General features: G+C 40.2%; 1 protein-coding gene across 5 annotated transcripts in view; it reads left to right on the forward strand.

Moving 5' to 3' along the window:
• The window catches only part of l3mbtl4 (L3MBTL histone methyl-lysine binding protein 4), a 77,687-nt gene extending 66,856 nt beyond the window's left edge, over positions 1 to 10,831 (forward strand). For all 5 annotated transcript variants that reach the window (XM_076971423.1, XM_076971422.1, XM_076971419.1 and 2 more), the window contains exons 18-20: positions 3,298 to 3,467; positions 8,130 to 8,192; positions 9,131 to 10,831. In XM_076971423.1, coding sequence (XP_076827538.1) covers positions 3,298 to 3,467; positions 8,130 to 8,192; positions 9,131 to 9,286 — 389 coding nt within the window. In that variant the 3' untranslated portion in view covers positions 9,287 to 10,831. The remainder of the gene's footprint in view (positions 1 to 3,297; positions 3,468 to 8,129; positions 8,193 to 9,130) is intronic.
• Positions 10,832 to 13,383: the final 2,552 nt, after the last annotated feature.

The following is a 13,383-nucleotide window of genomic DNA, read 5'->3' on the forward strand; positions in this document are numbered from 1 at the left end:
GTTCACTTCCTCAAGTGCAGTGTGCACGAGTGTGCACGGATGGGGCCTCAAGCAGATACCCATCTGCTAAAGTTTTAAACTCAAGCAGATGATTTACAAATGTGCTTATACACACTCCTGTATATAGCAGTGTGTTATAAGGGGAGAGGAAACCTTGAATGGAAACCTGGGAGGACAACAGTAGTCAGTGATGGAGGTGTCCTATTGCAGGGCTCTAGAGAAGCTAGGGATTAAGTGGATCTACTTAAACACACCACAGTAATGCACACAGCTACAGGTGAGTGTCTGTGGATGTGTGCCTCGAGCTAGAGTGTTTCTGTAGTGGAGTCCTAACCTGCTTGAACGATGGCAGGTTTTGTAGTGTTCAGAAGCAGGCATCAATAACATACTAGTGAAATTAAAGTCTGATTTGATGGTGGTTCACTACATTTACTTCCTATGTAATACTTATTCTTTCCGGCCTTTCAAACAGTGCACAATAAGTCGCATGGCAGTAACACAATTGGATTTAAAATTTCCAGATTGAACAACAAATTATTATTATCATTTGATGGCATTGCTCTGGTTTTCCTCTGCTCATTTGATATGGCTATAGCTAATGAAGGCTAATGGCTATGGCTAATGAAGGCTTGGTGAAAACAGGGACTGACACACAACAAGGATTGACCGACATGGTAAGGGGCAGAAAAATGCTCTTCTCTGGGTTTGAGGCATTGCTGTATATCTTTAGTTTTGTGCACATGACATTTTTGTGTAAGTCTGTATTCACTCTGGAATCATTTTAGAGTGGCCAGTATCTCTGCAGGAGTAGACCTTGATTTGCATGGTTTCTTCATGGCAGTCTTGTTTATTCGTTTATTGAGTTGGATAGGCCTGCTCAGTTGAAATGAAGCTCTAAAGTACCCACAGATTTTAACTATAATTGCAAAATTAAATATAAAAAACGTGTTTCATATTTTTAAAAAATGTTTTGGTAATCATTCTACTTTTATTTGTGATCAGTGATCTACTGTCATATCAGTATTAACTGTTCAGTCATTGTTTATATATCCGTATGTTAGCACACTGGTGTACGCAGTTACCTCACCGTCTGGGTTGTCCTGTACAAAGCAGCATTCTTCCCCCAGCATATGGGATGTAGGAGCACCAGTCTCTCTCTCACCCTCCTTCTGTCCACCCTGACTTTCCTGGTCAAGTCACTCCGCCTTTTCCATGTGAAGACAGCAGCCTCTTGGCACTTCGCCCCTCCCAGGGCGAGCGTGCTACTGACCCAGGGTCAGTGCTCCAAAGCCTGCCATCTACCACATGCGTGTTGCATCACAAGAAACTGCTCCTAGATCAGTGTAAAATAGTGTAAAATGCAGCACCTGGTGCCAAACATGAGCCCACATGGGAAGCAGCCAGGCAGGCAGAGACATGCTCTCAAAGCCTTTTGTGTGAGTCTCTCCCAGGCGCTGTCTGTGATTCGGTGGGTGTCAGTTTCCCACCTTTTTCTCCTCTAATCATGGAGTCACAGTGTGTCGGAGCGCGATGGCAGTGTGTCCCCATGTGCCGCATATCTTTTTTGTTGAGATGTTACTGGCGGAATGTTTTATTTATTTAATAAAAAATTTTTGCAGTGCTAGGTGAAATTGGCAAAATGTTATGTAGCAGATTATAATGAATTTATACAACTGATTATGCAAATCTTAATCCGCACAAATTCTGGACTCTATACCATCAGAGTGATCGCCTTTTAAATCTGATGAAGGAGGCTCTTCCACATGAGGAGGGCATGTGTGTGTGTGTGTGTGTGTGTGTGTGTGTGTGTGTGTGTGTGTGTGTGTGTGTGTGTGTGTGTGTGCGTGCGTGTGTCCTCTGAGAGATGCTCAAAGGCAGTTTAATCGTGGGCTGGCGTGCAGTTTTGCTCAGTGTCTTTTTCTACTTTGGTGGTTGAGAAGGTTTTTGCAGTGGCAGCTGCAGTAGTAAAGTAACAGGCAGTGTGGGTTGGATGTTCCAGGAAGGATGTCTCCACACAGCTGTGTGTTTTGCCTTTACACACTGTGTTTTGTTGACCTTATACGAGGTGATGTATGACTAATCTGATAAAGGCTCTCATGCTGGATTGATAGAGTAACAACACTCTTAGTGATTGTGAGACGACCACATTTTAGATGAGAAGGTCCCACACATGATTTTAAGTTCTTTCCTGTTAACATCTGTGACTTTATCACCGATGCTGTGAACAGACAGGTGAATGTGGAGCGTAATATTTTACAATGAGCCAGTTGGGTCTCTTTCTCTAAACCTGAGTCTCACTCTCTTACATGCTGGGCTCTGATGGCAGCCTGTCGACTGCCAGAAGTAGCAGTCTGCTTTTGGCCAGAGCTTCTGGAAAGTTCCCCACAGGCAGGATGTAAAATGCTATTAAATGAGACTGAATGTTGTGTGATTGTGCGATATTAAATATTATTGCAGAAGTAAAAAGAACTACAACTGTTTAGCGGGAAATGAGGAAAAAAAAAAAAAACATAAAGCATTTCACATGGGCAAAATTCAAAATAGTTTTTGAGGATTTTGTCTTAAATTCATTGATATAAAATGTGCTCATTTAGTCTGCATTGCTAGACTAAATGAAACAAGTGTTTGTTTTTATTAACATAAAGAGACAATGAAAAATGCATTATAATGGAATGTTTCCTAATTTGACACTCACATTTGCATAGTTTATATCTTGCATGCTTACAGCATTGAAATGTACACTGCATGAAATTACCATATGAAGCCGAATCCTTCCTGTTTCTTTTAAATTAAGCACTTAATACTCCTTTTCACCAAGAGTGATGTATCATTGCTGCTATTCCACAGTAATCAACACTTCTCTCAAAATTATTAAAGGATGGAGCACAGACATTACTGTATTTGAAATAGCGTGCGTGTGTGTTTGTGAGTTCATATATCTATTTGTGCCTGTGCATCATGGCCTAAATAAAAAGAGTTGCTGGTTAGTTGGTGTTTTCCCCTCCCCCAGTCCTTCCTTTTTAATTACATTCATTCCCATCTCTCTCCATCCTGTGGGACTCACACATGCTGATGTTCTGTTCTGCTTCTCCCGTTTGAGCAGCACCAGCTGAACCTTTGTTTTATTTCAGTATTGCGACGTTAATTACTCCCCCATCACTATGTCCATAAATCACTTTTACCTTGACCAGTTCATTTAGTAGATGCTTAGCAGATGCCAAGTAGGTCTTCCTCACTCACTTTTCATTTGTGTGTGTGTGTGTGTGTGTGTGTGTGTGTGTGTGTGTATGTGTGTAGAGAGGAATGTGGACAGTCTACAGCAGGCCCTGCATCAGTCAGTCTTCCTGTCGGCCATGTCTGCGCACCCTAGTCGAGACCTGCCTCTGTGCTGGGAGCAGCACTGTAAGCTGCTGCCAGGTGTGGCAGGTGTGCAGGCCAGTCGTGTGGCCTACTGGACTGTGGAGGAGGTAAGCCAGCCCACACTGCACACCTTCTCCCTCACACTGGTTCACACTGCATGCCTTCTCCCTCACACTGGTTCACACTGCACGCCTTCTCCCTCACACTGGTTCGCACTGCACGCCTTCTCCCTCACACTGGTTCACACTGCACGCCTTCTCCCTCACACTGGTTCGCACTGCACGCCTTCTCCCTCACACTGGTTCACACTGCACGCCTTCTCCCTCACACTGGTTCGCACTGCACGCCTTCTCCCTCACACTGGTTCACACTGCACGCCTTCTCCCTCACACTGGTTCACACTGCATGCCTTCTCCCTCACACTGGTTCACACTGCACACCTTTTTGTTTTGACCAGTGTATGCAAGCGTTGATGTACAGCTTTACTGGCATTCACTTCCTATTTTAATTTGTAACTGCAGAAGAGGAAAGGGCAGGATCTTTGTCATCTTGCTCAGCAGAGTGCTTCAACCAACGTCTCAATTCAAAGAGGAAAAGGGGTGTTGTTTATTTATGATGCTGTAATTAAACAGATATTATCCCAACTCCCTGTAGCTAATTATCTGTCTTCCTAATCTTTTCACTTACTACAAATTATTCAATACACATCCATTTGAAAGAGCTCATTAATGCATAGTTTTACTCCACAGTGGAGAAACAGACCTGGAATAAGTTGTTGATGTGTAACTTGGATAACATTTTTCCTGTAATCATTGCCAATCCACCCTACATATATGTCTCTAATTACTGCTTCCTTTCTATTGTCTTCTGTCTTATAGTCTCAGACTTCCACAACTATACGAATATCAAGTAGTTGTGAGTTCGGTAGCAAGCTTCCTATTAGCATGTTTGAAGCCTCAAGCTGGAATCAGCAGAAATAGAGTGCTGTGTACAGGAAAGACTAGAACTGTGACATTGCATCCACTCCAGTGTACACTAACATAACATCAGACTTGGTAGTTCTTGCTCTGAGCTAGTCTAGGGGCAGAGGAACTGTTTTGACTGCCTCATCATATATAGTGGACTTTGGGGGGGTATTTTCTGTTCCTTTTATTTTTAATGTGTGTTTAGAGACCTTCTGTTTCAAGAAGGTTGATGCTTGGTTTGTAGGCATCGCTGTGGTGTTCCTGAGCAAATGGTTTGCATTGGATGCTTTTACAGGTCCATGTTTACTCATTATTGATGTTGGATTTTTCTCAAACTTACCTTTTATCCACAAATGCACAAAACACCCCTCTCTTATGGTGAAGATGCAGTGGGCACTAGATCACAGTGAGGTAGCAGACCGGAAGGTCATTTATTTTGACCTTTCTTTAAATCCCGTCTGTAGCAAGAGGAATGATAAGATGTTCTTTGCCATAGTAACCAGATGAAACTCCAAGCCCACATTGCAATGAAATGTTTGTTGTTGACAAAAAAATTATCAAGTAATTACGAATACATTTTCATAAATACAAAATCCAGACTCTTTCAACATATCTTAGTATCTTCATATCACAACATAACTTGCGTTAGATCTTTTTCATATGTTGTTTACTGTTAGATAAATCATCATCTAATATGATTGATCTATGATCGAAGTCCTATATAAATTAATCCCAAATTTGCCTTGCATATGGGGCTCTGGTTTACTATCTTCATAGGAACTGTTTAAATTAAATTACAGCTCTCCTAGGTGTAATGCATATCCCCATGTGCTGAAAACAAGATCGACTCTCTTCACAGCAAAGCAGGCAGTCAGTAGTGAATGAATTCAGAGTGGGGTGAAATGCAGCATTTGGGATCATTTGTGGCTTTGTATGTACTTAAAGCACAAACTCTGGAGTGGCTCTGAGTTGGAAGTGGTGTTGTGTATTAGATTTACATCAGTGAGGGGAAGAGAGCTCCAGATAAAACAAAAAAATGTCTCCAAGGAGAGTGATGAGTGGAGAGGGAGAGTGAGCTAGCTCTGAGCATGTTCACACAGACTGCCAAAGCCAGTTCTCATGCAACATTTGATGTTTTCTTTCAAGGCTAAAGCAAAAAAAATAAAACATTGCATGAAGCGAGACCTTTTTCCATTTTGATTTAGGTTACTTTTGAATACTAACAGAGTTGGATCAATAAGGGATTATGCAACACATTGTCCAAACCAGTGAATGGTGATCACAAAGTAGTTGGTAATGTAAGGCCTTAATAAGTGTATCCTTGAACTGGTGGAATTCTACTTACTAAAGAAAACTGACGGCAAACACGATTTGCTCAGTTTCATGCAGTTATGATTTATGTCCTAAGTGAAAGTGCTAAGGTTGCCAAATGTATTTAAATTTGATTAGAAAAATTTGAAACTTTGTGTTTTATGCCTGTCCTCAAACAATTCTTAAAGTACAATTTAGTTCACTTAAATGCAGTGAGATAATGACTGTTCATTAAGTCCCAAAAGCATTACAGCTGCATCCATATTTATATCCATGCGACATCCTTCTTACTGGGAGAGCACCTCTGCATCACACACAGGACTTCTCTAAAGTCTACAGTTATCAGCACTTCTGTGTAGCATCTTGCAGAAAGAATGGTGCAGTTCTCCACTCGCTGGTAGGAGATATCTGCATCCATTCAAATACTGCTGTTAGCGCAACAGGCTAATTTTCCCCTCTGAAATAGTCTTAACAATTCAAGGCCACTTAACCGTAACAAACAAAACAGCTAATGTTTCTGGAGTGCAGTCTAAGAATTATTGCTATAATTTCAGGGAGTATATCCTCTATCAATTTCAGGAAAGAATTACAGATTGAGACAAAATGTCTTATTGGCGGTAGTAATCCTTTAATAGACAAGCAGAAAGTCAGAGTCGTGAGCAGTGTATAAATCCTCTCTTCAGAACAATTCTGTATCCACTCCTCCATGCAGCCAGTGTCCATACATCAAGTGTGTTAACCTTAATCACTTTATTTCTGTCCCCCTCACTTGAGAATGTTAATGAAATTTCTTGAATAGAGATTTTCACAGATGAAGTCCAAACCCCATGAAGGTTAATTAGTCACACACACATCAATCTTCATTATCTAAGCCAAACCAGAGATGAGCAAAAATAAGGTGTAATGTACTGTAATCCTGATACCAGTTATAAATAATGACAAATTGCTATCATAAATGTATGATGTATAAATAAATGTATTTAAGATACACATCTAATAACCATGCTAACAGTAATTTATCTACAGCTGAATACATGGAACATCTGAAAACCTTTTGCTCATTATAGACTGAGCTGACAGCTTAGACACAGCCTGTCACGGCAGGCATGGGACTGAGGAAGATCCTGTGGGCCCTAAGCAGATTTTCTCATCGTACCATTCTGTCAAGTTGTTATTTAATCCTGAACATGTAGTTCATAGAGTTCTGCGGCACCTCATCATGTCAGGTTATGTGATTAGTGTCAAACATTTGAAACTGGGAGACCAGGGTGGTAGGAAGGAGCATCATTAGGCATATAGGCTGTATTTAGGAGTATTTTAAAGTAGGGTAATCTGTGAAGTATTTTTAGCATTTCAGTGCAAAAATACTGATTATCGTTAATGCAATATCATTAAGTAGCATTAATGCAATATCACATATATTGCATTACAAATCAATACAAATTGCAAAACACTAAAATGTTTCAATAAATAGGTATTTAAAAAATGTCTAATTTAAATACTGTCTATTTCTAGTCAACGTGCATTGCAAGGAGCTTTGTGATTATTAGCAGACTTCATTCTTACTACCACAAGCCAAACATTTTGCATTCAAGGGCTCATAGTCTTTCTCTAAGCAGAGCTTTTCACCAGAGCACAGCCATCTTGTTAAGTGATCACCATTCAAGCAGACTGAAGGGGATACGGTGCTTGGCTGACTGTCCTGAAATGCTAGGGGTCATCTGCAGCCTGCCACAGAGAGAGAGAGAGAGGGCTAGACCTTCTGTCAGTGCAGTCTGTCTCTTCCTGCTCTGCACAGAGGCTCTGGTGGCAAAGCTGTGTGCTATGGGCCCCCGTGATCTCATTACAAGCTCTGCCGGAATTGTGTGCCGTTAACATCTTTGAACACTGGCTGTAATTTCTGCTATTCCCCTGCCAATTAGAGCCACAAGGTCACGAGTGGCCAGGCCTGATTTACACTGCCTGTTTAGCCCCAGCAAGCAGAGTTTTTGAGAGAGGTTGTTCAGGTTCATGGATTATGGCTCAAGGCAGAGCTGTGATCTATTCTGAATTAGTTTCATGCAATTGGAGTACCACGTTGCATTTGTTAAATACAAGATGATTCACAACTTCCGTCAAAGTCCTATCTGATCTGTTAAAATAAAATTAATTATTGGTCTTGCTTTAGGTATTTCTGAGGGTAATTGATTGTTTTTCTCTTTGTAGTCTACCTTGTAGTGGTTTCTTTGGTCATATTAAAGTCTGTGTTTCTCTCTCTCTCTATTCATTGCCTGCAATTGAAAGTTTTGGCATTCCCACATACTTGTTCATAAAGCTGTGATCATGAATGTTTTTGATACTTTGATACATATTATAATTTGGTTCATCGTAATTGTAGCTCCTTTGTGACTTAATCAGCTGTAACTCACATAAATGTATATAATAGGAAAAAAACTATTTCATAGTTGTCTGAGGGGAAAAAAATAACCTCAGATGAACCCTCTTTGTGCCTAGGTGGCTGACTTCATTCACTCTCTGCCAGGCTGTGAGGAACAAGCCAAGCAGTTTAGAGAGGAGGTAAGTTAAATTCCCATGATTTTTAGAGAGGAATAAAGTTAAATTCACATGAGTTTAGAGAGGTGGTTAAATTCACATGAGTTTATAGAAGAGGTAACTTAAAATCACATGAATTTTGAGAGGTGGTGAGTTAAATTCACACGAGTTTAGAGGTCATGTAAATTCAAATGAATTTAGAGAAGATTCACATGAATTTCCTTGTACCTCCCGACCCCGGGAGAGAAGGAGAGGAAGACTGTATCTCCCAATTACCAAGGCAGAATTTACTTCATCAGAAGCCAACTCTGCTATGCTAAGTTTATTTTCAATTCTATGTTCTAGCTCTTTGATGAAGTTGCTGTGCAGAAACACTGATTCACTGTAGTCGAAATGAGTAAAAGAGAGACGCATTAAACTGTGCTAATGAATCAAAATGGTGTGTTCGGCTCTGAGGTGTTGGTGAACTCTGGCTTTTTCAATATGCTTAACTTGCTGAAGTGGAACATACCCAGACTAGGCTTTTCCCATAGTTCACTCTGAGTATTACTCTCTAGGGGACTGTGAGGGAAACAAAGCCCTTCTCTTTCCTAATAGTGCAGGCAGTGTTTGTTTGAGTAGGGAAGAGAGAGGTGAGGATTTGAGCAGAACCTTTTAAAAAACGTGATCGTGCACACAGGAACTGTTAGTTTGGAGGGGAGGCTGTGCGTGTTAAAGGAAGCGCATCGCCTTGCACTCTTTACCTTCTTTGATTAAACTGCATATCTCACGATGTTTTCCATTATTGAGCAGCTCTGATACAGTGTGCTTATATAATAGAAGAGATTCCCCTAGTTGTTTGCAAGGAGAATGAGTTTTCTAAAGCAACAAGGAGAGGACAAGGAGAACCTTGTCTTTCTTTATTTTGAGGTGTTTGCATAGCCATAATGGAATGACTGATTCTGATCTTGTCTCTCTCCTAGCAAATCGATGGAAAGGCATTCCTCCTGCTGACACAGCGTGACATCGTAAAGATTATGAGTGTCAAACTTGGCCCTGCCCTGAAAATCTATAATTCCATCCTGATGTTTAAGCACGCTGAAGATAACCAATCAGCAAGCAGCGATACCAATACATGAGGCCCAACCAAATCTGACTTAGCCCACCCTTTTACAATTGTATGTGAACATGGATGTCTACTGTACTGATGCATTCCTCCCTCCCAGCGGCCCAGACCCACACCTTCCATCCACCTTCCTAGACTCAAAGGTACTCACCCATAAGGACACTCTCTTCATTGAGGATTTCTTCAAACCTCTGCCTTTCAGGTTCTAGTGTCTGCCCTGCCTTGGACACAACTTTCTGGTCTGCCTTTAAGCGTCTCCACACGGCGTCAAAGCAAAGGTCAACTTACCCATGTGGCAGCAGCTGTTTTTTTTATTCTATCATAGGCTGACACCCCCCCACCCCCACCCCACAACCCCAATTGTTTGCCCCCTACCATAGAAGCTTAATGAAATGACAATCAACCACACAAGTAAGTACCATCATAGCCATGTCTGGCAACAGGGGTTTTCTTGGTGAAGGTGCTATTTATATCAAACATAACAGACTAACAACGTTTGGTAAGCAGCTTTCAGTCTCTGGTAGTGCTGATACAGCATATGATCATAACTATTGACTCTCAACCTGGGAGAGGCCCTTTGTGCTCACTGCTCTTATTTTAGTATCTATTTTGTATAGATGATATATAATTATAATTTTCTCTGTAACTGCTGATTCATCACCTTTATTTATAGTGCAACTCAAGATAGGTATGCACAGTTGAAGGAAAATTAATATATTGTATATTGTGAATTCCAAAATGCCAAAAGGATTTTTTTAAGATCTGAAAATGTTTATTTTTGTGATGTATTGCACATGTGCCCGAAGACTTGGAGTAATCCAAAACCCTTGGATGAAATGAATCTAAATTGCTATTTGAGTTGTAATTTAAAGTAGCTAAAATACTTTACTGAGTGTCATTTCTGTGTGTGCTGAATACATTATTATTCTTGTGAAAGTAGGCTCTCCAGACATACCAGCTATAGTTCAGGATAAGTGATGCTTATCAGTATCAGGAATACTTGTGAGAAGCAGCTTCTTCATAAGTCTGTTATGCATTCATGAGAATTGACTATTCCCATGCTACCTTCACAATGCTTCTCAATCAGGGGGATTTTCTGGTAACTAAGCCTATCATAATGTTCACCCTTGAAAATATCTATATATTTGCTATACATTTTTGAATTTACAATTTGAGGTTGTCTTGTATTTTTCTTGTCGGCCTGGCTGTGTTTGCAAAAATTAGCCAAATGTCAAAAAAACTTTAGCAGTGTAAATCTATTACTGGTCTGTTCCCTGCTTTCATGTTTTTTTCTTTTGCTTTGGGCCATCTCAATCCCAAAATGAAGAGCACCAGGTAATTTGTTCCTTACACATTTTCTCAAGACTGCTGTTAAATGCATGGTGCAATACTACAATAAGCTGGTTCCACCACCAGTCTCCCTTTCCAAATGTCATCATGGATTAACCTCGAAATGTACTGTAAATATTTGTTAATCCCATTTCTTACACTGAATTTACACTTTGTACAAGAAGACACAGTCACAAGCTCACAATGCAAATAAACAGTGCAGATTCCATGTTGGCTCTTTATGCTGCTTTCATTCATACATAGTAACTTAACAGCCGTGCAGTGTGTGTGAGCGCTGCACTTTTCAGACCAGCTTCAAGCTCTGCAGCAGTCAGAAGCCACTCATTCCTTACAAACTGTAGTGCCTTGGTTCCTGTAATTGCGTAGAGCTATCTCTGTTTCACAGCCTTCAGACAAGTAGTAATTATAGAAAAGCATGCAAATCTCAGGTGAAAGAAAAACGCAGAACATACCGGCTTTGCTGCACACTACATGAGATTGTCTCTCGTTCGGTGTGACCCATTTCACTGTTAGCTGGCTTAATGGATGAGGCACCCAAAATGCTGGCTTCAACATAAACACCAAACAGCCAGAGAAAAGCATTCCAGCACTGACAAATCATTCCAGTCACGCTGTTCCCTAATGGAGAAAGTGAAAAGTGGTGGTGTGAAGTCCTCTGGTTTTTAATTATGGTGATGTTCTGGGAAAGCTTATAGTTAGCCATAAGAGTATAGCAATTATCTTTAGTCTAACTAAAATAAAGATTCCTTTATGTTTTGTTTAAGTGTCACACAAACAAATGCAGTATGTAGCTCCCATTCAGAATGTAGTATGTTGCGTGCTATGGATCAGATCCACAAATGAAATTTCATTTTGAAGGGTGAGTGAGGTTCCTTCATCTGGAAATGGAGAAGCTGTCTTTGATTTTGAGATTGTACTAAGATTGGCTGGATTTGATCTGCTGCTCATTTTTTGCAGAAATTAGGATTATTCTGTCTATCACAGGCATGGTTTAGGTGCATTTTTAAAACATGCAATGATGGAAAATGTAGTTTCAATATAAAAGATAGGAGCGAATCTAGGATTCTCCCAGTTGACCCATCAACCACAGAGAAAGATGAAATATGGGACATAAACATTTTACTAGAGGATTAGCAGGATATGTGATTATAATTGAACATTTGATTGCTGTTGAGCCTTTTCTCATAGCACAATTATTGTATTTCGAATAGATAGACAAAAGCAATAGTCACTATCACCTCCCAGATACTTTATAACTAATATAGAGATGTTTAACCATAACTTCATGTTCTATGTTGGTACCTCATAGACCCATAGCCAAAAGCCTATTTTCAAAGATTTAAGGATGCTTCTTAATTAGAGCATTAACCCAGGACTCATTTTAATCTCGCATGCAGATTTGGAATATTCAGCCAGAGAAAGCATTAATATTAGACAGTGGCTATCGATGGCTACATTGCATAAGTTACAGTTTTTGTAGTCAGCAGTTTGTCGTTTGCTTGTTGGTCTCAGTAAGTCATTCTGTTATGTTGTTTATAACAGCATAAGCTTACCTACAAATGTCTGTTTCCCCAGAGAGATCCTAAACAGATAAAACCACACACCTTTTTTACAGCTATATTTACCACTAAAAATAAAAGGTTAGCAATTGCAGCAAAATCACCAGGAGAGCTAAGCTGACCTCGACTCTTGCGTGGGGTCTCGACGCTCCTTTAATGCGTTAGTGCCGGACATTAGCAGGTCTGATGGTCGTGCCCTTTTCCAAACGCTGTGGGAATATTCAAGCCACTGGTGGCACACATGCTGTGCCTGTATGCAGGAGTCTGGACCTGCACAGAAGGGCATTTAGATACGCCAAGATCGTTTTAATGTAACGAGTGCTTGTCCTGGCTCCACAGAGCCCGCACTGGACATGGTAAGATTGGTTAAATGTTCGATTCTTGTGGAGGAGTGGAAAGGATGAAGTGGATGAATGGACTTCCTGCCTCAGCAGTAAATTGTATCTTCAGGCTAGAAGAGGTGCAGTGACAGAACCACACATCAAAGGCCATGGAGTTTTGCCTTAATAGCACTCCCATAACTCCAGTTAGACGTTAGCCAAGCACTGCCAATTTTAGGTTTAGGTCACTTCATCTTCATGCATTGCTTAGTTGCTAATGGAAATTCACTGAATGCAGTGTTAAAAGTCAAGAATGTAAGTATTCATTGAACATTTAGATATTAAATACAATCTTATTTTAGGCTTACAATTGGCTAAATTTCCAATTTTGTAGAATTCTGTATTCGTAAGCCCTGATTTAAAAATTTATATAGACGTGACAATTTTAATACTGACTAGTATCACATGGTTTGTTTCTGAGTGGAAAACTGCAATCAACATAATATTTATTGATCATTTTTTTATGTATTATTTTGAATGTTATCTATTAACATAAATGTAATGTATTTCCATACAGAAATATTTTTGATTGGCACAAAACATGTTCAATAGTGTCCTATAAAAATACTAGTAAATGTGACACATTGGGATCAGCTGTTCAGTTCATACTAGTTCCAGCATTTTGGCAGTTTCACTGTATAAACTGCCTGCTGTGACTGACCAACCAGATGCAGCACTTTTGCACTGCCAGTTGACCAGCATGCTGTCTGAAAACAGCTCGGGCATCTTGTAAGCTTGTAAATCTTGTTCACAGTCACAGATGTTAACAAAATGTTCCAGTGTAATATTCTCTTCAAATGTACGATAGTTTTCTATTCCTT

This window comes from Brachyhypopomus gauderio, chromosome 13 (genome assembly GCF_052324685.1).
Source record: "Brachyhypopomus gauderio isolate BG-103 chromosome 13, BGAUD_0.2, whole genome shotgun sequence".
Classification (NCBI taxonomy): Eukaryota; Metazoa; Chordata; class Actinopteri; order Gymnotiformes; family Hypopomidae; genus Brachyhypopomus; species Brachyhypopomus gauderio.